The 25,827-nt window shown below is 41.0% G+C and overlaps 1 protein-coding gene across 8 annotated transcripts in view; it reads right to left on the bottom strand.

The window, feature by feature from the left end:
• Positions 1-3,782: 3,782 nt before the first annotated feature.
• FAM110B (family with sequence similarity 110 member B) overlaps positions 3,783-25,827 on the bottom strand; it is a 108,163-nt gene continuing 86,118 nt past the window's right edge. For 7 of the 8 annotated variants that reach the window (XM_084509975.1, XM_084509973.1, XM_084509979.1 and 4 more), the window contains 2 exons: positions 20,066-20,132; positions 3,783-6,653 (listed from right to left, as the gene is read on the bottom strand). In XM_084509975.1, coding sequence (XP_084366101.1) covers positions 5,236-6,348 — 1,113 coding nt within the window. In that variant the 5' untranslated portion in view covers positions 6,349-6,653; positions 20,066-20,132 and the 3' untranslated portion in view covers positions 3,783-5,235. Of the gene's footprint in view, positions 6,654-20,065; positions 20,133-22,603; positions 22,629-25,827 lie in introns of those variants that run through there. The other variant, XM_084509980.1, reaches the window with a different exon arrangement.

Here is a 25,827-nt window from a genome sequence, read left to right as displayed (position 1 = left end):
GTTTACTCCTGAAGAGCCACATCTTCCTGTTAATCTTGCCTGCAAATATCATGGCACATAGTGGGAAAAATATCCATTAAATACATCACTACCTGCTTAGGATGTGGCAGCTCAATTGCATCTTAGAAACACGGGCTGTCATGGTTTTGGGGCTGTAAAAGACAGGGCAGGTTGTGGGAAGCTTGCTATGGGATTCAGGAGTATTAACCAAGCAATGATGCTGCTTAAAAAAAGAGGCTGAGCGGGGAGGTGCCCTTGGTCACAAACTTCAGAAAACAGAAGGAAAAGCCAGACAAGACAACAAAAGGATGAGCAGAAAGGAAGAACAGGAGCTGGGAAAACTCTAAAAAGGCAAGACACCAAGAAGGTGGAGAAGACTTGCAGTGCCAAAGCAGAAACAATAATAGCACAGATACTAGCACTCTTTTACTCTTGTCATAAGACCATCATGAAAATTACTTTAAATTTAGAAGAATGACATTTAAGAGAGTACAGTTTTTGTTATATAAATGATTGTTTTTCGTGGAAAAGAAAAAAAAGAGTCACCACTGATCATTGCTAAGTTTTGACGGGCAGCCACGACCAAATTCTTAAGTGATCAAATATAAACTGCGCTCGAAGGCTGCTCATGCTTACCGGGGCAGGACAGATGGTGTGGCATGTAGGTGTCTCCACTTTGGATTACTCTGCCCCCCCGATGGACATCGTCTGAGAGTGCAGCAGCCATCTACTGACTGTAACAAACACCAGGACAAAGGTATTGATCACACTTGGGCTCCCAGGGAGAAAAATTAAAGGTGTTCATGGGCTAATACTTCGGACTGAGGTTTGCTTATTTAGAGCTTCACTTAACAGATGCCATCATCAGGAGATGAAAGTCCTTGCTCTGAACAGACAATTTAAGTGGCTTTTCCCATTAAGCTATGGGTGATATATTTCAAAGGGCAGATTATTGGAGCCTTTCTGCTGACAGCAAGGAATGTCAGATGAACTCACAATACCGGTGAACATCTAAGACTCGGTTAAAAAAAAAAAAAAAAGAGTAAAATTACAATTCAGGGCAAGACACCTTGACCAATTTATTCTCCATACAGCACAAAGGGACCTTACAATATATCTGCATTTATATTCATTGCCAAAATAGGCAACGGACCCTTACTGTTCAGGGGAACAAAGCTCCAGATGCTCTTATATTCTCAGCCTAATGCGCTCAGCTACTGGTGTGGCACCATTAATCACATAAAATATGAGTTTTATAGCCTCGGAAAACTGGCACCTCCCAAATTTATTCATTTGACTGCTCTGCCGAATACAAAAGCTTCTCATGAACAAGCAAGCTGTGAATCCAACACATGAAACATTACCACCCCATAATCAATAGGTATCGGAAGGCTGCGCTGAGGTTTAGCTCCTCTCTGGTTCTCTGGCAGACAGCAATAACTCAGCTCTGTGCTGCAGAGCTCCATTAGGCACTTTGTTTTGCATTGAATGACTCGAATCAAACGTGTACGGCCTCCACGGATGGATAAACTGCTGTAAAAAGAGGTAAGTCAGCAACACTGATTGGCCCCATTGCCTGAGCGTGTCTTCTGATTTTGGGGTTTCTGCCAAAAGCATCATCATCATTCGGGGTTTACCCTTCAAGAACTCTTGGTCACTCAGATGCTGCACGCACTTGCAGCTCAGCGTTCTCCCCAGCAGAAACCAAATTCATCAAAAAGGAAATTTCCGAACTCAAATTTATCAAGAGTAAATTTGTAGCACAGATCCCGTGTACCTAATCTTTCCCGTTGTTATGAAACGAAGTAGTTCAAAGACCAATTCAAAGACTGTGCTGCCTACCTTTCGCTCAGAGGAAGGTTTATCTTTGTGTACAACTGCAGAGATTTGAGGGCACACCTTGTTGCAGCATTTTCCTTTTTCTCTCATTGCAAATCAAAGTAACAGAACCACTGTAAGCTTCGGTTTTGTTGTTGTTTTGGGTACGTATGTATGCTTTTCATCATCATTTCTGGGGCCAGGGCTGTCAGTACTGGGCTCAGTCCTGGCTGTCGCAGGATTCCACAGCCCTACATCTCCCTCAAGAGCTGCTCATGCAGCAAAAGCTGCTATTTAACCAGGGATGCTTGCCGTGCATTTTGTACCTGGGTAAATGCCTGCTGAAGGCAACAGGAACAAGACCAGAATGCATCCCAGGCGAGGCGTTCGAGTTGGTTACAGCCATCTGTAAATTCAGTGTTTGGCACTTGGGAATCTCCTAAAACAGTCACAAAACGAGGGATGCTCTAGAAATGATTGGATTACCTGCCTGCAAAGGCAAAGTGGTAACTCCTGTTTGAAAACAAAACCAGCTCAGACACCAAAGATGTGGCTTTTATACAGACACACAGGTAAGACTATAAATAAATAAATCCTGTCTGCACAAACGCTAATAAAGTGATAAATGAAGGCAATCGTCATCTGCTTGTTCAAAGCCTTGTGGACTTTCTGCAATAGATCTTTTCTTGCGATTTCTATTGCTGCAGCGTCATCAGAGTTGCAAGGACAGCTGACTGTGGAAGCCTGACTTCTGTAAAATCTTATTCATGTGCCTATCCTGAAGAAGCAGGGACTGCGGGGTTGGACTCTCATTGAGCTGTGTCAGAGGTGCCTCTTAAGAGCCTGGGTGAGGAAATGTTCTCTTACAGGCAGCTTACAAGCCTAAACCCTTGTGGCATTAGAAGGAAATGAATTTGGCTTCTCAGAGACCGGAGCTTCAGAGCAAACCTCGGGAAACAAGTCCAGAGTACCAGCATATGCGCTAATCCATTTTTCTCCTGACAAAGGCTTCTTTATTAATGTCTCTGGCTGACAACAGTTGAGATAAGTGTTTTAAGAATGATGATAAACATGCTAAGAGAGAACAATGTGAGTGCATTTTTATTTCAGTATTCACTTCTTTATTTCACTGCTGTACAGCTGCATTACACTTGGCTTTAATCCCTCCAGCATTATTTTCCTTGGCAAAATAGTCACTGAACTGAGTAGAACCTACTATTGGAAAAATATGCTTGAAAAACCAGCGTGATGTCAATGCCAACTGAAAGCTATGGAGCTTAAAATGTCACAAGTGTGCCCGTAGCTGAAATGCCTATCTCCTCATTTTTATTTTTTTTTGACCAAACTGGGAATGTTGTAGTCTTAGGTTGTGAAGCCAACTGTACAAAGCACAGAGTAGCCTACCGAAAATGAATATATGTGTTTTTTTTTCCCCCACCCATGAAAAATCATTTGGAAAGCAATTTTATACAAGGATGTAGGGATAGTTTCACAGGCAACAAATGACTGTTCGCTCTTTTAGTCTTGCCTGTGTTAATCATGGCTATCAGTAAGAAGCTGAGCTACAGACTTCTTAAAGAAAGGATATAACCCAACTTTATAGAACATCTTTAATAGTCAAATAAGCACTACTGAGGAATAACTCAGAAGACTGTGGTGATTCATTATGAGCAGATGCTATAAACAGGAGCAGTAACACTGCTAGGTAAAGAAGCAGCAAGCTATTTTAGGAGTCCTGAAAAATCTCTTCTAGTTCTTCAGACGGATCATGCTGCTACAGTTACTTTATTAAAAAGAAAAAACTGTGTTCTGAAAAGCACTTTTAGGAAGAAACCTAACTGGGACTATTTTACTGGAACCATTATTTCACCAAGATCTTCTATAGCACTAAAACACACTGCAATTGAGTTCCCGATACAATTTGAGAATGGGAGGGGGTCAAAAAATGAACAAAAAACCCACCATACCTGCACCAGGAGCTATTTATTAGCATAACACTCTTCCTTTTAAAGATTTCGTAACAACTGAAGTATATACAAAGTCTTACAGCATTTACACAATAAAAAAAGTTTCCTATTAGCTGATGAAGTATAAGGTAGTGCTGCAATTTACTTTGAAGCATGTATACAATAATAATGAAGCAGACCACTGTACTTTCAACTTCTCCGCTACCACACCACAACTGTCGGTTGAAATGACAGTTAATTAAACCACTGGGAAGACACAGATTGTCAAAAGATTTGTAACAGGTTGACTTGCAGCACTAACCATCATAAGGAGGAAAAAAAAAAAAAAAGAAAGCTACATACTGTCATGTTTCTACACTTTTTCTAGAGCTGTAACAAACTTTCACAGCCTTAGATATAACATATGCAAGACAACATAATCACAAATTTTCAGATATAGTTCAGCTACTGAGTGTATTTACTTCTGAATAGGAGGCGTTATATTGATATGGCTGTGTGTTTCCATTTTTGATCATTAACTGTTCAAATAGGTCTACAAAAAAAAAATTAAAAGACAGCATGGAGTTTGTAGTCATGATGTGTTTGACTAATAAAGGCATTCAATATCAGCTATAGGATCTAATCATTCCTGTCAAAAGTTTAAGACCAGGAATCTTAGAGTTAAAACCAAACCCACAAAATCCCCCACCTTCAACGTTTTTGTTTGTTGACTCTTCAAACTTTTCCAACAGGGTAATACAAAATCGTTACAATGCTTACACCGAACCAAATGTAAGACTCATTTCGTTTATGAAAGGTCAAGCAGATTCATGAGACCGCTTCAGTTGTAAAACTGAGGGTGCTTTATCTAGAAACGGAAACCTTTACTTAACAGTCCCTCACCACAGGTAGGGATACACATTTTAGCAAAGAACAGAGCATCCTTTGCTCTTCAGAGACAGTTTTACTGGTGCCAATAAGCCACTTTCTGCAAGAGATAAGGCTGCTTTGCCTATTGTTGTATGTCTAAACCTCTTATTTTGTCCAAATTTGCCCCACCCCCCGAAGGGATTCTAACTTCAGCTTTGAAGCCAGTAACGTCAGTTGACAATATCTGTATTAAGACAGAAAGTGACATATAAAATCCACAAGGAACCACATAAATACCAAAGAAGTCATATAACCTTTCCATGTAAACACTTTGATTATACTGAAGCCCTAATTAGATTCTTGTCTTAAACTTTTGGCAGATAATGTGTATGCTCAGCCAGGCTTTGCAGTTGGTTATTGTTCAAGTGGAAGCCAGGTCAGTTCACATGTTGACAGGCATGCAACTTGGAAACATTGCACAACAAGCAACACAAAGAGATTTGAGAAGTGTACAAGACTTCAAGTAGACTTCACAACCCTTCACAACTGAATATTCACAGACAAAGATACAGTCCTTGCTTTTTCTACTGTGGATTTTCTCTCACACATGGGACACTTTCTGTGACTCTCTAGCTTGCTTGATGCTATACAACCACTTGATGATTCTGGCATTCCTTTCAATTGCAGAAATACCATATGGCACACGGTCATTGGCACTGTCATCGTTTCTAAGGTCACTGTTGCTGTCCTGAGACTGTTCACAGTCTGAGCTAATCATGCTTGCGCTGCGAAAGTTGAGGGATATAATATCAGAGTTAGCCCTTGCAAAGTTTTCCATCCCGAGGTTTTCAAGCTCTTCAGGATCCAGTCCGCAGTAGTTAAAGAATCGTTCAACGTCTGCGTCGACACGAAAGTATCTGTCGCTTAAGTCTGATTTTGACCGCTGCAGGGAGGGTCTTCTACTAACTCCACATCCAGACTCGACTGCCTCGATCTCTGGGGACTTCAGGGTGGCAATGGCAGCGATTTTGGGTTTTGGCGGCAGAGGTGGGGCTGAACTACTGCAGGGTATTGCTTTTAAGGGCTTTGCGCTAGTTACTTTCCTAATGTCTGAGGAGCTGTGAGAGACGTGCAAGAAAGTCTCTGCTGACTGATCTAGGAGCCTTCTGCTGACGTTGGAGCTGCTCTCCTGCGGGCTGCTGCGGCCCTGCGTGGGATAAACCTTCAGAGACTCGGCGAACGAGTGTCGGTTCAGTTCCGTCGAATCCGCTCTGTGGGGCGGCCAGTTTCGGGGACCGTGCTTGTGCCCCGAACCCGAGCTGGAGCCTTCGGAGCTGTTGATGATGTTCTTCAAAATCTCCAGCTTCAGGTTCTCTCTCTGGACGCCGCTCTCGGTCTTGGCGTTGTTGCTGAAGACTTTCAAGGTGGGGCTCCCCAGCGCTCGCTTGGCCGCGGGACAGACCGGCGGCTTTGCCAGCACCGCCGGCTTCACGGGCTCCTGCTTGGCGTTGATGACCTCCTGGCTCTTGACATACTTGGCCTTGTCGGCTTCCAGCCTCTCCACTGCGCTCAGTCTTTTGGGGTTGGGCTCCGCCTGCCTGCGAAAGTAATCTGGTCCTTTGTTCAGGATGCGGAGAGGGACGGCAGACGTGAAAGTCACGGCAGGGCTGACCGGCTTCACCATGCTACCTGTCGGTAGTGTTTCTGTAGGCATGTTTGGTGGTCTTTCCCCCGCAGCCGTTTTGGATTCTTCTCTGGGATCTCCTAAATGCACGGTGTAGAAACATGTACATTAAGCACAATGAATAGCCGATGAATCCCGGGATCTGAGCGTTAGCAGCAGCGCCTCCTCATCTCACAGCTCATTAAATAACGCTGCGCTTCTCTTTTAAAGGCAGCCTTTGTACCGCCAGGCCACCAGACGCAAGCCTGCGTTAGTCTGCTCCGCTGCCTCCTTTCTTCTCGCTGAAAGACGTGGGAGTCTCGCCGCTCCCTTTGTGCTCCGCTACAGGCAGCGATCTGAAAGGCAGAAGGACCAACCACACGTTAGCGGGAGCGCCTGACATCAGAGCGATAGCAACAGCCGACCCGGCCCTCCTCTCCTCTCCTGGCCCTCCTCTCCCAGCCGGGCCGCAAGGAGCACGGGGAGGCGGCACTGGGTGGGTGCCCTGGTGCCAGCACCCAAGGGCCCAGCAGGGGGAACGCTCCCTCAGCACCCCCAGCACGGTCCCAGCGTCTGCGTTGCAGAAGGAAGGGGAAGGAAACCCCAGCCCCGTCGCCACCCGCTTCTGCAGGCAGACAGGGGAAGGGGATTCAAAGTGTGGGGTTAGAGGGTTTCACCCATCCGCCACCCGAAGGTGGGTGAAAGAGCACTGCCGAACTGCTGGCCGTGGCTTTGACGGGTTGATTTCTCTACCTATTTTCTCTCAAGCTCCTGATCAGTAATATACTCCATATACCCCACAACTTCAGTTTTTTTTTTTTTTTTTTTTTTTTGTTAAAAGCTCCATAAAATGAGCTGGTCTAAAAAGCAGCAACCCCGTGGACATGCGAGTTTTCAACTGCAAGGTACCTGCTTCATCATTAAGCTACCAAGAAACCAGCAACCACAAAGCAGAAATCATAGAACCATTAAGGTTGGAAGAAACCTGAAAGATCTCGCTAAAGCCCCATATTGCAGCTTGAAGCCTGCTTGAACATTGGTCCCCAAGCATAGGTGCTCCAGCAAGGAAGCAATGATTTCCAGCTTTTGATCATTAACTTACAGGCTAAACAGAGGGAAAAATACAAATAAAATTAAAAAAATAGTAAAATTAAAATTAAAAATAGCTTTGTTCTAAGAAAGATTTTGGAGCACGTAAAACATTCTGACTGGGCTTGAAAGAGAACTTGTGTTGACGCTTCGATACAATTGTTCAAGCTTTCTATGAAGCACGGATTCCAAGCAAATTTTACCTCAATTTAAATCCTTTTAAGTTGCTATCACTGGATTGTCACAACAATCTGAAATGCAACAGCATGGATGACAGGACAAGTGCTGTAACAATTTTTCCCACATGAGGCACTGAAGGGCACTTATCAAGGAATCTACTTTTCAAGCAGTGATTTAGCTAACGGGCCTCATTTGTTTTATTACTGCCCCATTAATCTATGCTGTCCTTTCTAACATCCCATTTCTGCTACTATCGCGTTCTTCAGGGAGAGAAGGAAAAGCTACTGCTGCCTCTCCACTCATCCTGAGGTGCTCGAAGCAGCAGCCTTCCTGGTGATGACCTGCTTTCATGTATACTGCCATGCTCCCTGTGCTCATCCAGCAGCATCCAACTTACTTAATTCGGGTGTGCCATCAGTATCCTGTTTGGACCAACAAGAAACCACCCCCACATCCCACAAAAGAACCCTTTCATTCCAGCTAAAGGTACATTAGGAGTAAAAGAAAGCAGCCTCAAGTACTTATTCCCAGAAATACGAGATATATACATCGAATATTCCCTCTAAATCACTCAAGGTCAAGGCAAGGAAATCAAATATATAAATGCTATAATGAGATTACAGAAAAAAAAGCTGAGCTTTCTCCCGAAGGCTCACTGTCACAAGCATTCTTCAAATACAAACTAACATATTTAGGTGGGTGATAAACCAGACATGTATTCGGTGCAATTGAAAGGGTAGTGAAATGTTAATTAAGCTTCCCTTTCAATGTTGTTTTATAAATCCTAGTGCTAACTCCTCAGCAGTTTGACTTCCTGAATTTTAACTAAGTCTTTCTGAAAAAGAAAAAGCTCTCTTTCCTCATTTGAATCAACACATTTATTGGTACTATTTTGAAATTAAGCATCAAATCTCCAAATGCACTGAAGGCAATTCCAGCACGCATCTGCTCATACACATTTCCATTCCATACACACAAATCAAATCTTTCCACGTCGCCAGCTCAGAGCTTGACGGCTAAGTGCTTGTAAAAATACCCGATCGGTGTGTGCACTTGATGCTCATGTGCAGAAATCTAATATATGAGAGAACATAGGCCTTGTCAGGAAAAAAAAAAAAAAAAAAAAAAAAAGACCCAGACCCCCAATTCCACGTACTATAACAGCAATGTTACCCATCTGAGTTAATACAACTTGAGTAAGAGGGACAACTCTGCATTTCTTCCTAGGACATTGCCATCGAAGGTCAAAGTGGTTTAATAACTTCCTCACTCAGGACAGCCCTGGATGATGCCAGCCAGCATTGCTCAGAAGGCTAAGCATCCACCAACGCCACACTTAAAAGGAAAATAGAAGAAGAAGAAGAAGAAGAAGAAGAAGAAGAAAAATCCCACTGTGCATGCATGTTCACCTGAGGGAACCAGAGTGCTTTTTCGTAAGCACTTATAGGGCCAAGTGCCCCAAAGTCACTGGAAATATGTCATGACTGGCAATGAGCTTCAAGCACCCTACAAAGAAAAGCAAAGGGCTCTGGGGGAGCCAGGGCAGAGATGCTCACCAGAGCCGGTAACAGCCAAGTGGTTACATGGCCATCCACAGAGGTTTTGTACCTGTGGGGCCACTGGTAAAAAATAAGGTAGGTACAGCTACAAAAGAAGGATTAAAGTGTGTTGTATTAAAGTGTGTTGTTTAAGTTTTCCTGAGCTACTGCATTGAAATATCACAGTAAAGTTTATTCAGTATCCGCTAGAAATTATTAACCAGACACCATTAGAAAAGCAAGTGGGATGAAAGAGGGGTGGGGATGGATACAAGTGTGAATGAAACCTCTCCTGCCTGTGCTGTGATGGCTGCAGCCTAATTCTGCTGCTAATCGGCCATGCTAGTGCAATGCCTATCAGCCCCTCTGCTGTACACTGGCACCTGAAACACAGCAGCGACACTACAAGAGCCTTGTTACTTATAAATTTCATCACTAATGAAAAATGCTGAGCAGCAGCAGCAGTACAGTGTAGTCCTAGGAAGACTAAATTGTGCCACTTAAGTTTCCAGTTGTGAAAACCATCATTGCAGCAACGGGGGTGAAAGTGGCTTTCTGTTGGCTTAAACTCCAGAGAAACTCATCGCTTAGCCATCTGAATTGCCTGTTGTGGACAGAGAAACAGTACCAGCTTTGCACTACAGAAATTCAATGGCAAATTTTCACTCCCAGAAAACGCATGAGGTATACTTAGGGACCTAAGTAATGTTCCTTTTATTCTATATTGTTTACATCCAGATGTCTATTTTGTCAGTGCAATTCTTCCTGCAGACTGGGTTGTGTTTTTCAGGATTTGCTCCAGATTTCCATTATTGCTCTTCTGTATAAGAATCACTATATTTAAGAGATCATTTAAAAAAAATATGAAAACTTATGCACCCTTTCATGGCTCATTTTAATACTATGCATGCACAGATAAAGGCTTAAAGTTCATACTAACTGAGCTCTTCTAACATCAGCTACTCTTGCACAACTGCTCAGCAGAATACAAAACATACAAAGGGGTTGAGGGTTTTTGTGTTTTTTTTTAAAGCTACATTTTCAGCCAGGCACTTTGATTCAGGATTCCTTTGTGGCAGAGGCAGAGATCCAAAGCACTTACTCATTCTAGGCATCATGCTCTAATCACTCTTAGGTCTGCAATATGTTTGTCAGGTATTCACATTTAAGTAACAGGCTCACTATCTGCATGATTTAGGGGAAAACAATACAGTCAAGAGAAGCAATAGCTACACGACTAACAGTAACTACAAACAAGTTCTCTATAAAATATCCCTCCCTTGATTTAAAGTCAACATAGTAGTAGGAGAAAAACTATATAAAAACTTAGGAATTACAGCTGCATGTATTTTAAATAAACTTTTTTTTTTTTTTTTTAATGTAAAAGAAATTTATGAAGTGGTCACACTGACAAGCATTTATTTCTAGATCTATTAACTTACTAATGTATAATAATCAAGTTTATTTTCTCTCATACCTAAAACTGCATTCTAAACAGAACTCGAATGATGCTACCTGACAGCAAACACTGCACTTCAGTCCCTGCTCCCGTTTTGCCTTGTAGCTCCTATACCTTTCAACCAGCCTTTGCCTAAAAGTCTACTCTGAAAACCACCACATATTGTAGCAATATTCAAGTTGCAGCACAGTACCAAAAAAACAACAGTGAAAGTATGGCCTAAATGACATCAGTGGAATTTTTGCTCTTGACTTCAGTGAGGACAGCTTCATCCGACAATGCCGTGCTGAAGCTGATGCTCTTAATTCATCCCTCTGGGACAGTGGATGAGGGGAGGATTGTATAGGAGGTAGGATGAAGCACAGTGAATAAATATAACAAAGGTTGACAGCCTTTCCTCTGCTTTCCTTGATATTTAAAGGCCTGTGTCAATTTTCTTTTCCAGATGGTAAAATATAACTACCGCAGCCCCAAGATGCACCAAAAACATCACAAATTCAAGCGTAAGTAATCAACAAGTGATCTCAATAGGGCTCAAAGAAATCACAAAACAAAATTTGCAAAGGAACATAGTACACAGATGAAAAATAACAGGCTCTGTTAATGACTAGGTGCACTTTAGAGCTGAAGGTCCCATTACGGAGATGCTGCTTTGTTAATAGTCCCTATAAAGCCTGTAGGACTTCACTGAGAATAACTTGCTACAGTTTTATGCACTAGGATATACTAATATGTATGCCTAAAATGAATTTAAATTATTCTGTGGATGATTGTCGCTATAGACCTCACATATTTAGTTTATGTTACTAAGTTTAAAAATAGAAGCTAAGTCTAAATAAACTAGGCTTACAGAGAAATAAAATTATCCACATGAAGAATGGCAGCAGTTATTACATTTTTAAAATCAATTTTAGATAAACATGTGCATGGGTGTAGACTTGACCTCAGTTAACATTAGCTGTCAAGATAAAGCATGAGGAGATTAAAACATCTTTGAGATCTACCATGACCCAAAATACTAATCAATGTGCCCCTCTTTGGGAACATGAAACAGAGAACAAGTGAAGAGCAGTATCTTTTCAAGGAGATAAAGCCTTGGAAAGGTCACAAATATGGTATACACTGGCCTAAAAGTGGGAGTGGCACAGTTCTATAGAAGTGGGAATCATAGAATTATTAAGGTTGGAAAAGACCTCCAAGATCATCTGGTCCAACCATCACCCTGCCACCAATGTCACCCACTAAGCCATGTCCCCAAGCACCATGTCCAACCTTTCCTTGAACACCCCCAGGGAGGGTGACACCACTACCTCTCTGGGCAACCCGTTCCAAGGCCTGACTGCTCTTTCTGAGAAGAAATGCCTCCTCATTTCCAACCTAAACCTCCCCTGGAGCAACCTGAGGCCATTCCCTGTAGTCCTATCACTAGTTACCTGTGAGAAGAGGCTGACCCCCAGCTCCCCACACCTTCCTTTCAGGCATTTGTAGAGAGCAATAAGGTCTCCCCTGAGCCTCCTCTTCTCCAGACTAAACAACCCCAGTTCCCTCAGCCGTTCCTCATAGTTCCAGAAATTGGTGGAAGTTTCCACCAACTGGAAACGTAAGAACTTTGGCAAAGGCTACCACTTTGCACCGATGATATATTACATACAATCAAAAAAACCTTTTGACAACTGCAACTATCATCAATTTTCTACTACTTTGCACAGGTGGACTGTACAACAGCTTGATATTTACACTAATTCAGCTTTGCTCTTGCATTACATTCAATGACACCCATTAATGCTGCATGCTAAACATCACTGTGAAGTGTTACCAGGTTGTAAGCTTGTATGAGAAAAAATTTCTGTAACATAAAACTCTCCATAGACAATACTACAATCACTTGACACACTTTCTATTATAGCGTGCAGTTAAAACTATGAGGTTTAAAACAGGATGTTGACATAACGAGAAATGCTAACTTTGTTATGGGGAAATCCATAGAGATGTAAATGCCTGTAAAAGCACCTTGGTGGCTTTACTTGCATTCTGCCTCTGTGAAGTATGCTCAGTGCTCACTGGGAGCTGGAAAGAGTTTCCTCTTTGAGATAAAAGTCATCAGAAAATATTTTGCTGCTTTTCAGTTCTGAAATATAGTTCTGTTAGGTTTTTTTTTTTTTTTTTTTTTTTTTTTTTTTTTTTTTAAACCCAGTAGCTACAATTCACTGTCAGTGATACTTCTGGGTAAATTCTGCCCAAACACGAAAACTCTAATTTCTTTAAACAGGTGCAGACAGCTGCATGAATACACAAGAAAATTCAGGAATGAAATTTCCCTTTCTTCCAAACTAGATTGTACAAAAAATGCAGCTTGTCTTATTATTTAGAGAGATACTACATGCTGTGTTTGTAGAAGCAGGAAAGGAAATCAATTCTGTTTTCTCTGGAACCCTGTGCTGCTTAACAACATACCACACTCTCAAATAATTTCAGCCCCTAATTTAAAAATACTTCAGGAGAGGGCCTAAAAAGTATAAGGAACGTGATGTAACTTATTACATTTGTAGCTCTGGCTTTTTGTGGATACTTCTACTTTAGTGCATATTTTATCACAATATTTCTGTAAAACACCTTGCAAAGCTTTAGGTGACACCAGCCAGTTCACCAGCCAGTCTCAATGGCCCAAGTCCAAAGCACTTTTATCCTCTTAATTCTGCACCTCTCCAGAACTACTGCATTTAAACTTATGCCCTCCTCCCTACAACAACCTCACAGCCCTCTGTTTTGGTCTCCTGGCCCCCATACAATTTGCCCAGGATCATCTCTGTACTTTTAGAAATGAACACAACCACCTTTGTTAAAGGACGCTTGGCTCCAGTGCCTCGTAGCGTTTCAGAGTTCATCAGATGCCAAGACAGGTCCCAGCGGTTTGGTCCTTCTTCTCTGAGAGAAGCAGAGTGAACTCTTATTTTCTCTCCTTCTTCCTCACCTCTTCACACGATTTCCCCCTTTCAACATCCCATTTTTACAAGGTGCAGTAACTCCCAACAGCAGTGCTATCTACTATTCTCCTTTCTTCTCCTCAGTCAGCAGAAACACCCAGCACCTCAGGTCTCCTTGCCCCTGGGCAGCTGACCTTCACAGCCACGCTTGGATTTGGTATCCCAGAAAACCTTTTATTTTTCTAGCAGTAACATTTCAGATGTGTAACACAAATAATTAATTGGCCAGCTTTGTGTGTCATCGCTGCACACTGGGAGAAAACAGAGGGAGGCCGAACAACAAAGCATTTTTAATTAAGAAGCTGAAGAAAAATGTTTTAAACGGAACACTTCATATTAATTCACATCTCAGATCTGTGGTAATTCCTAACAAGTCCATTTTAAGAGTGAGCAGTATTTTAAGCTACCCAAACTTCTGAGGTTTCCGTACATAATAGGTTCAGCATAAATCAGGTGCAAGTGCAAATTCAGTATAAATCACAGGCAACTGAAGAAGGAAAATCAGCATCTTCTATCTGCAAAAATGTGAAAATACAGCAAAAAAAGCACCCTTGTTCCAGCATTACCACATGGATACAGTGCCTCGCTAGCAGGGCTGGCAGGCTCCGTTCATCAGTCACCTGTGGAAGCAGTAATCAGGTAGTCGGGAAACAGCTCGGTATCTTCTGAAGAGTGCCTCACCAAAAAAATGATTATCATTAACTCAGGATGGAATATGTATTTTGCTAGCAATATTTCCAACTTGTTGTCTCATTTTTCAACATTTAAGTGGCAGCAGTATTCATAAAATCTTGGCTAGCTGATGCTTAGACTCGAGGCACCTGCTTCTCTGACAGAAGTTTTTTGCTTAAGCCAAAAATGAGAATTCATTTCTGAGCTCTTCCGACCCCACCAATATCCTAACACCAAACGGGGACAAAACCTGGACACTGTCCCTATCTCCCACACTGAACTTCCACAGAAAGGGGCTGTGAGAAGGCTGGAAGCAATAAGCACATACAGGCCCAGAGGGGTGCTCAGGACACAGGCCCGTGGGCATGCCCTGCTCCCACCAGCCACTCAGCATGGGTGCAGCCCTATTATTTACATTAACGGGCATGCACACACCTAACTAAGCCTGATGAATAATTCCCAAGCTGTAGAGGAACCAGGGTCTTCCTTGTCCCCTCCTTGCCTGTTCAAACTACCTTACCCAGCAGGTAACTTCTGAGCATGCTGCAGGCCCCAAAAATGCGGCTGGGGATAAGCAGGATGACACAAAAAACGCTCTTCTTCTGCTTCATTTGGAGTGCAGACTGGAAGCCAACCTCCACAGCAAATGAATAAACTAGTATGAAATGCACGTAAAGACAGCATCTCTCCAGCACTTCTGTTCAAAGTTTTCCACTAAAAAAAAATATTTGCAAGCTTTAAGTTACAGAAAGAATGACAAAGTACAGGGTACTTGGTGAGGTGACTGGGTTAGTGACCCTACTCTAAGCACAATTTAAGAATTTCTAGGAAGTAGGACAACTCCATCTGAAATAGAAAGAGCCACCCAAGAGTGCCCCAGTAGTCTGCCAAGTGGGTTCTTCCTCAGCAGGTGGAAGAGGACTGGAAGCTGGACTTGCCCCAGTTTGGGGACTGGGGAATTGATCCAGTCTCCCATTTCTCAGAAGTGTACAGTAACCAGTGATCTCATGGGCAGAAATGGCCAGCAGCTGCTACTGCCAAGTCATTTTTGTGGGAAAAAAAAAAAAAAGTTTACCAGACTTTGTCATAAAAGGCCTCAAACCCTGAAACCTCTAGTTGCCATGTTTAGACTTTACTGAGAAAGTTTTCCTAACAGTTCACAATGAGAAATATACTGAAGGAACATAATATCGTAACTATAAACATGTTTTATTTAAAAACAATAAAGCCACAATGAAAATAGCTGCAGTTAAACATTCTCTTGCAGTTACCAACCCTGCAAAACTCCAGAAATGTTACAGTACATGAAGATCCAGAGTAAACAAATACAGCCCAGGAGAAACAATCCTAACAATTTATGCTGTGAAAAAGGATACCACAAAGAGCTCTTATAAATGGAAAAAATATGTCAGACTTGAAATTTTATTTCCTTTAATAGTCAGAAATTTAATTAGTAAGAACTTTTAAAAATACTTAAAAACTTTCAAAACAAATTGAATAGTTTCTTTCTGAAGTTTTTTACTGTTTATGAAAACATATTTGAAAGAAACAGTGCACGGGTGTATGGAGAATTTCTTATAATACTTAAAATTTTTTACAAGTAAGAAACCAGAAAGTCACACAGATTATGCATAGTTATATATTTTCTTTTTAAGTTTAACAGCTTGTTGTTACCTTACCATACAGAAAATTCCTTTTAGTAAACTCCATACACAAATACAACCATTTCACCCTTTAAAATATAGAAAATGAGTATCTTCTATTACAAATCTAGGAGACAACCTTTAATAAAGTAGCTGGGGGGCTGGAGTTAGATAAACTTTAAGCTCCTGTCCAAGCAGAGCCATTCTGTGATTCTACATAATACACTAGGCACGGTTAAGAATTGGGCATGCTGAAAAAAATACCATTAGAAAAATGACAATGTTCACCCAGAGGAGTACAACAGAGTGGCCCAGTTCTGACAACTGAGGACTTTCAGTCACTTTGCTGATTAGCTGTGGGGTGTTGTTTGTCAAGCCTTTGTACTAAACATCCTTCCTATAACATGACATATCACTGCAGTAAGGTCAGCATGGCTATTTAAAGATAATTTCTATGCCATAATTGTCCTGGGCTAACCATTTATAAGCATTCAAACTTTAAATACATGAAATATAATAAACGGACTCTAAAAGTTTTGACTAAGTAAAAACAAATCTCTTTTATTTTTTTTTTTTTAGCATGTGTTGTTGTTTTATTAAGCACCCAATTTACAGCAGTGTTCCAGGGCACTGCAACCTTCAGAGTGACTCAGTGAATGATATCTTTTATTTTTGACTGGTACAGCTATGTTTTTCTCTAGATAAGAGGACATTTTCCCATACCACAGGATAGTTCATTCCTTTTTCCTCCAGCCTCAATTCTAAACATACATGGCACTGGAAGACAAGAAAGAAAATCAAAGGAGTGCATAGCTCTACATCTGCATATTTAAGATTTGTTTACGCACACGGTTAAACATACCAATTTTGGCTCCGGAACAAAATGCAATTTAGGTCTTCAGTGTTATTCAAAGATGTTGCAATCAATATGATATAGCTGTATAACCCTACACAAGTATTGTATTGCACACGAATGGCATGATTGCACATTTGTGTAACTCCTTAGACTATACCAGATGCATTTACTGTAGCTGCTAGAATACATTGATTGTATTTCCTATTATCGACATGTAATGTAATGAGTCTTCATTAAAATGGTGCACTTAAAAAGCTGCATTTATTAAGTCAGAAATGCCCAGAGTCTTCTTACTAAATGGTTTTCAGCATATCGGAGGACCCTGATGAAGTTACAGTTATGACAGAAATTCTTCCTGGACACATCTTCTGAGACACCATAAAAATCACACTGCCTTACAGAAAATAAAGTGTGTGTTGAGTCATCATGACCAGGGCACCAGGGCATTTAATAAAGTGGAGAGGGAGGCAGCAGAGGGAGGGTTGAGGCATCCCAGCTCCAATTAAAAAACATAACCAAACAAACACAAAAAAATGGGAATTGTGAGTGTGGGGAAAGGCACAAGAAGCAGGAAATGGTAAGACAAAAGTCAGAGGAGAAATGCAGTTACTAGGAGAAGAGCAGAGAATAGGTGATGGGCATAGAGATGGGGGCACCAAAAGAGTGAGGTGGGAAGAAAATGTTTGTAAGGATAGCGAGGGATTAAAGCAAAAAAGGAAGACACTTCAAGTGCTCTTCCTCATCACCCCTGGCTCAACTCCTATGTTCCACATGGGGAACAGAGATGTGTAAGGTTGCATGGGAGAAATGCAGACCACGCTGGGGCTACAGACAGGAGACACATCCCTCTCCTGCAGCCTCTGTGCCTGGGACAGGTCGCCGATTGAGCCTGATGGGTTGGCAAGGAGGAACTGGCAGCAGGAAGGTTAGCAGAAGGAGGTGACAGAAGGAGACCAGCCTTTGAGCCCTGTGTATTTGCAAGAGGAAAAACAGCGGAGGAAATCCAATCAACCAGAAACACCTGCCAGACAATAAAAGAGTGCAGAGGTTTGCTGTAGGTTCCCTAGCAATGCCAGTTCTTCCTTTTGGCGTAGCTTTAGCTGTTTTTCATGTGCTGTCGGCTGCTGCAGAGCCAATACAAGCAACAGACTTGCCCTTGGCAAGTTCTGAAGCTAGGATCACTGTTGACCCTCTCTACAGAAGTGCCTTGGACCACAGCTTACACAGACTGACTTGTTATTTTTCTACTCGTATCACCCAGATTAGTTATTTCTCTACTCATATCCCCCCAGATTACTTCACCGTTGCCTACATATCCATCCTTCTCTCGTAGCTGTGATACACAGCCATGTTAATAGTTCCCCTCTCTCCAGTAAGCAAAACAAATTCTCTGAACAGGACTGAATATGATTGCCCAAAGTAACAGAGGAAATTTGATTCTAGCCTAGAAATTGGATACAAGTCTCCTGAGTTCAAAGCTAATGCTTTACCCTGATAAATCGGTATGTCTTTAGAGGTAAATAGCACTGAACTTTTTTTTTTTTTTTTTTTTTTTTTTTTGAGTAGGTGGATCTAGAGAAACCAAACTTCAAAATCAGAATGCCAAGCCCTCTAAGACTAAACAATTACAGGATGCTGCAATCAAGGCTCTGAGCCTCAGGTGAGGAGATGCAGTGTCAGCTGTTTCACCTGCCTGTCTTTGCCACGTAAAGGTAACCATTCCCAGCCAGACCACCATCCCTGTCACTTCCAGGGAGCCAGCAGAGGCGACACCCCTCACTTACTAGCACCAGTGTCACTAATCTGGGCACCCTGCTCTGGGTGGCCCTGCTTGAACAGGGGGCTGGACCAGATGGCCTCCAGAGGTCCCTTCTAGTCCTAGCCATTCTGTGATTCTGACCTGCAGTGGTCTCCACACATCCACTAAAAGCAAAACAAAATCAGGAGGGCTGGCTGTGTCACTGCATTCAGGACCGAATGCTGTCATTATCATAAATCACGGATTCCATCTTTTACACTTCAGAATGTGTGCTATATCTCCCACACCATTACAGATCTCCAAGAGCATCTGTATGAACACCAAACATTGAGTCCATTCTGTAAGACGGTGGAAATAAATTCCACACAGCATGGCATCATGAAGGTAAAAACATAAAATGTGATGATGAATTAGTACAGGTTAGCTTCTAACTACAAAAAAAACCGAAACGGAACAATTACAAAGCTTTGAATGTTCCTCGCATCTGTCCTTGCAGCAGCTACAACAGCTTTGCAGTCTTTAATTTCAGACCACAACAGATCTGGAATTTCACATTCTGAATTTTCTCAGCTGACAGAAATCGTTTTTGGGATGATTTCAACATTCTGGGAACTGAATTTTACCCTTATATTAGCCATGCGTATTCTCAGACTTAGCATTTTAATCTAAAATAAAAACAGCAGCGATAATTGTTAATTTAAGACCCCACACGATGCAAATTTCTATTCTGGAGCCATATACGGTGATTGGAAACAGATGAACACAAAATGCCTTCTACTGAGTGGAGTTAAAACTAAGTATTAGTGAAGCGTGTTGCTAATTTGATGCATCAGAAATTGATTACTGATTTTTTCTTCGCCACAAAGAAATGCTGAAAGTGCTCTACTAGCCTTTAGAGAATTGCATGATCACGGGTACCAAGTGCCACGCTCATATAACTGCTGTCTCCCTGGGTTTTAGCTGTTTTCCTTGTACTAACTGAGCACAGAGCTACTCAATATACAATATGCTTTCCATTATTTCTGATATTGGATTTTCCCCCTTTTGTTTAGCAGTTCTTAAGATTAAGTTAAAGATTTTAAGATTTAATACTCATCTCCTCCCCAACCTCAAAATCAGGCTTAGCGTGTTGTGGACAGACTTAGGGATGTTTAAGCTTTCTTCTGGTTTTGAGCATGTATGTAGTTACCAGATAAATTGCAGAAAGCTCTGGAGCACTAAGGTTACAAGTGATTGCTTATGCTGAAAGTCTCTGTTATGAAACAGGGTCTACTGAACTGGAAAACTGTAACCAAAGCACAGGTTGGGAATAAAGAAGGAAAAAACACTGGGAGCTACTTGATTATTTTGAGAGAGGATTCTGCCATGTTGAAATGTCCTTCGCTCTGTGAGGCTAATAAAAGCAAACCATGATCTTTCTTCAACAGTACCAATGAATCCACCAACTCAATCAATTACTAAAGGTCAAGAATGAGAGATTTATTACCAGAACACACCTTCCAGGACAGCAGAGAAGGAAGTGCCTCTGGAGCTGCCCTCCTTCTATTAACCCCCGGATAACAATATATATATTAATTCAAAAGGGTACCTGTAGAAGTGCAAGGCCAAGCTCTTGTCCAGGCTCTGAATGGTAGGCTGTAATGCTCCAGGGGGCTCTGGAAAATAAGAAAAAAGAAAACAACTATGAAAAAAGCAGTCTAAAAACAAACAAACAAAAAGAAATATGGCAGCTGCATACAGATCAACTAGAGGATGTGGAAATGGCTGGTCCATGTCACTAGAAGGGAAGGAAAGCAACCTGCCACAAGAGCAACTAAAACTATTCACGTGAAATACGTGATGAGATCAACATGGTTGCACAGTGGAAAAGCGGAAAGTTGTGTAATTATAACTAATTAAAGAGACATTTGGGAAGCCTCAGATCATAAGATCACATATGCCACAGTATCTCAGGTGCAAGACTGAGATGTAGCCATACTGTGAATAAATGCATAAATGCGAACAGGGCCAAATTTCAAAACAGAATTTAGTATTCACAGATGAAGAGCAACATAAAATTGCGCATTTTAAGTTCTTGTTATAGATTAACAAACACTTTTTTTTTTAAAAAACAAACAAAAAAACATTTCCCGATGAAAAGGGGAAGAAATAATGGTAACAAACAAACAACATAGCAATTTCTATGAAATAGCTTTAGCAGGGTGTGGAATCAGTGTCAGCTACTGTGGTGATAGTGGTCTGAGGACAACTATCAATACTTAAATGTACTTTGCAGAAGCTGATAGTTCATTTTGACATGGAAATAGACTCCACAAATTTGTTTTTAAGTGACCTCCAATATTTACAGTCAAGTTCAAAGAGTTTCACTTCATATTGAGTATCTTCTTTTTCTCTCCAGCATTATTAAGTAGTATTTTGAATTTAGATGAGCTATTACAATGCATGCAAAAAGAAACCATAACCTTTGTATTTTGTGTCATCTGCTAAACATTTGTAAATATCTCCATGATATATTGGGCTGGTGTAAAACCAAGTAATTTAACATTTTGAGATTATATTCCTGTAATTAAGTATTTACATACACAAAAGTCAAGAGAAAAAATAAATCCGTGTATTAATTTTGACAGAAGAACAGTTCTGCAGAAGAACACAGCCTTCCTCCCAAGCAGAAGTGTGTTGGTTTGAGTTCAGTTGGGTTCACAGAAATTTGCTAGTCCTGAACGTGCAAAAACACACACATGCTGTAAGGGCAAGCACCAAAGAGTATCCTTATTATCAATATATACACTTTTTTATTGATAGAAAGCTATATGGCTTACTCTAATACTAGTATTTGAAATGGACTTAAAAACTATTAGAGATAGCAGCTATACACAAAAATAAAGCCCTTCAAAATACTGGCAAGACTAGAACATTTTCTATCATTTCCGCAAAAAATGTAACGCTTATTTTAGACCATTATTTCGAATAGCAACAGGGATCAACACATTTATGATGTGACTGTCAGTGTGAGCTATACAGCTGAGTATGCTCTGATTTAGTGAACAGCAGCGTATACTGTTTCAAAGATATGTGGCCTACTGAACCTCCTAAGTGCTAGAAAAGAGGTCATGATAATAAAAGTGCAAGTATTAATACTGGAGAAGCTCTCATTCAGTGGATTGTCATAATTCTCTGGTTCCACAGTAAACATCCTCCTCCACGTCTCAAGGGTTTCTTGAGAGGATATGCATTAAACTGTGAAATTACTAGGAAGGGACACGCCACATGGGCTTCACTGAACTTGGATCTGGACCCAGGATAGCAATGAAAGAGAAAGATACACAAACAAAACCCACACAGATTAATGTTCTGTGGAGCTTTTAAGCACATTACTGGTTTCAACGTTCATGATATGGAACGAAACACCAACGGCTCCATTTAGCAGCCACAAAAAGGATGTACAGTGACAAAACTGTTAATAGATGGAATAATATGGAGTCATTCAGCTCACGAAATACAGATAAAAGGCACAAAATTCAATTAAGAAGTTTATACAAAGCATGTTTCTAATGGCTTATACACACACATTATCTGCATTATAAACATTCAACCATGTAAACTATTGTACTACATTGCCACAAGGGCTCTTTGTACCATTCCCAGTCAGAAAGCACATTTCCAAATAGAAACCTAAATATTATGCAAGTTCTTCAATCATCACGACAGCGCAGTGCTCCCCAATCTACAAGGGCCACCCACAAATGGGACCAACCATGAAGATCGACCATGCGCAACCATCTAGGGGGGCCTGGGTGCCTCCACCAGCCAGGTGTGGGAGCAGGCAGGAGAGCACATCCTCTGGCAGGTGGCAGTGGATTTTGTAGGTGCAGGAATGAACAGTCCAAGGCAGAACTATGTATTAAATTCACTGCTTGAAGTGGACGTATTGTTTTGGTAACAAGTCTCCTCCAGCACTCTATCAGTCCAACACGGTGCCCTTCAGTGACACACTTCACAAAAACTTCTTTATCTACCCAGCATCCTTAACACGACTGAGAGGGACCAGGTACAATATTTTATACGTTTATAAACATTTGAAAATTTGTAGCTGCAGTAAAAATATTGAGAAAACTCAGCACACAACCTAAATCTCAGCAGAAAACATGAACGAGGATTGTTCAGCATATTTGGCAGGACAGAAAGTTCAGAAAGTTCTCCTTTCTCAGTTTATCCTCTTTTTTTTTTTTTTTTTTTAAGAAATAACAATGTAAATTTTATTCAGTTCTATTTATCCAGGTAGATATAATTCTACTGTATTTAGAAAACCTAATCTCTTCTGATCCTTCTCACAAACTTTTGGTTTCCCTACCTATATCTGTAGCCCAGCCACAGCACAGAGCAACATAGGAAGTCCACCAAATAACCAACACTTTTCTTCTCACTGAGGCAGAAGGAAGGCCATGAAGATGTTCCACACTTTCTGGGGAATTAGCAGCACAACATGCAGCCAGCCTTGGCTCAGAAGCACTCACGTACTCGTGACTAAAGCAGTACCAATGACTGGCCTTCAAGAAGGCAACAGAGCTTATTACTGCTGACAACCAACATCACTGATTCTTTGGTTGCTTTTAATCCTTGCTTGGATTTCATCCTGGACCCGAAGGTCCAGCATTCCATTTCCTTTGCAGATGTATGATTCAGATGAAAATACAGCTAGGCTTGCTGCCATACAGTTTTTACATTGGACACACAATACAACGTGAAAACATTTGCTAGCATGTACAAATGCTAGCAGTGCTTCTTTCTGGGGATGCCCAGATCTGCTCCCTGCAGACAGGGTGCAGCAGGCACCCGCCTCAGCATAAGTGCAATGGTATACACTGTCAGTTTTGCAAAGTTACTACTCCACTTATTGCTCTTTTCTTCTCTTTCTTAGATTTTTTCCTTTTAATCAATCTAACAGGACCAGTGATAGCAGATTCATATCACCTCAACGGGAAAGACTGGTCTCCAAAATTCTTCCTTTTAGAAACAGCAAGTGGTCCGACAGCACTCCTCTTAAAAATCAGTAATAATTATGCTGATGTAGTGCCAAAGACATGGTAGCTGATATCTGTGCAAAGAAATGATTGATCATGAGCTCCTGCTAGATGGGTGCATGGGATGTAGTTTAACTCTGGCCTCAGGGCAAATCATTAAAGCAAGTATCTTCATCTTTCCAATTCTCTTGTTCTAAAGAGTGAGGAAAAATAAAAAAGATTTTAAGATATATCAGATCTAAAACAGCACAAGGAAAGTCATGTCAGACTTCTAAAAAATCACAGAAATCCATTAAACTAAACGGTGTACACAAGCCAGTTTACCTCCCAAGCTTTAGCTGAAAGATTTAGCATCATTTATAAGGGCAGAAGATATATAAAACCTAGACAGTAGGCAACAAGATAAAAAAAAAAAAAAAAATGGACTGGAATGAGACTAAGAAATGATAATTTCTTCAATATATTTCTCATCAACAATTCATACAGATTTGAACTAGCATCTTCTTCTCTGAACTGGTGTTTATCTATTGCTTTGTTTTCTAAAAAAATCCCACAGCCTCATTCAAATTTCTCTCAAAAAATCATTTTTGAATGCCTATAAAAACACTCCATAATGGCCAGGCAGCTGGCATACTGCAATTGCTTGTTATCCTAATTTTAACAGTCTCTCTCATCTGCTGGAAAATCAAGGTCAAGTGAAAAACATTAACAACCACTATAAGGAGATCTGGGATCTTAAAATTATGTTTGTAGCTAAATACATTCTGAATGTTTCAACTATTTTTTTCTTCCTTTTTTTTTTTTAAGCAAAAGGATATATGAACTGTTAAGGAAGGATGCTCCATTTTGAGCCTGACTGAATTCAAGAAATCCACACCCAAGCTGGATGCTGGCAGGGCTGAGGTTCTCCTTCCACTTATAGGGCTGGGACAGTCTACTAACGTGCTACATTTAGAAGAGTTATTAAATAATACATATCTTTATAACGAGGTTGAGATCTTTAGGACTAAGAATCATTGAAATACAGAGGTAATAAAATGAAAATAAAGATTTCCTTCTGTTTCTGGCTAGCTTCCCTACTTCTTTCTGTGGGTCAGCATTATCCCCTAAAGGTACCTGATCCTCCTGAGGTCAAAGATGTACTTTCAATTAGTGGGGGCATAAAATTTCACTTTGTGAAGGGACTAAGTGGTCCCTTTAGTCATCTTCTTGTTAGTTTAGCATCCTTACAATGGACACTCTACACTATGTGCAAAAACACCAAGGGGCACAGATTGTTTCAAAATCTGAAAGGAATGGCCAACTCGTCTGTCATGCAAGCAAGATCCCACAGAGGATTTTTAAAGAAGAGAGACTAATATCTGGATTCCTTACTTGAGACACATCTGAAGAAGAGTCATCTGGCCCTGGATACTATGAGCAGAGGGACATAGTTCATAACCAATTCTCACAGACCCTGCCAAGGATGTGTCTTCTTCAGCAGCTCTTAACTAAGGAGCATGGTGAGCCCCATGCCTGCACTAAGCATACAAGGCATCATGGACACGATTCAAGGAATTCCCATTTTTACTTGCTGGAAACCAGAATGCTTGGTTGCTGAGCCAGAACCTGGCTTTTCCTTAGATATTCACAACCTGAGAATTACCAAAACCTATCTTAAAGAAAACAATGAAAAAAAGGGGAGTTTCCTCTCGTTAAAGAAAAATGAAGAAGAAACAGAAGAAAGTTATTGTAAAACAAATTTTGAGTATTTTCTTGGGAAACATTATGTCACTGTTTGTAGCCTCCCTTCTTTATGCGAAACTAAAATATTTACATCAAAGTATGCTTCCCGTAGTTGTTCTACTCTTTGCCTTCTTCCATGTTTAGTGTCTTGACCCTGAACAGCAAAACCACAGAACTGCCACAACAGGAAGAGTGAAAACTGCACGTGCAACTTTATTTGAACAACCTGGATGGCAGAAAATCTGAATCGGGACACTAATGAGTAACACATGCAGACACAGAGAGAAGGGAATACCATGTGCCCAAGTTGACCAAGGTGGAAATGAACAGAGAAGGAACCCAAAGCTGCTGCCCATGCTCCACGGAGGAGCACCCCTTGCTTTGACTACAGCAGGTGGTTGGAAAGTGCTGGCACAAGTTAGGTGACAGATAACAGCTTACAACATGAGTCTTCCATGATTGAAAACAAAAAGTGGAAATTGTGTGTTAAACACCTCACAACCATCTTGCTATGTCAAAATATTTTTCTCACTAATTTTTTTCTTTTTCGTGCAAAAATATCGTAATTGGGAAAACCAAACAAACCAAGAAAACAACCAACAAA

This window comes from Aythya ferina (assembly GCF_964211825.1).
Source record: "Aythya ferina genome assembly, chromosome: 2".
NCBI classification, from domain to species: Eukaryota; Metazoa; Chordata; class Aves; order Anseriformes; family Anatidae; genus Aythya; species Aythya ferina.
The sequence above is the reverse complement of the archived record's forward strand: the minus strand, read 5'-3'. Positions and strand labels throughout refer to the sequence as shown.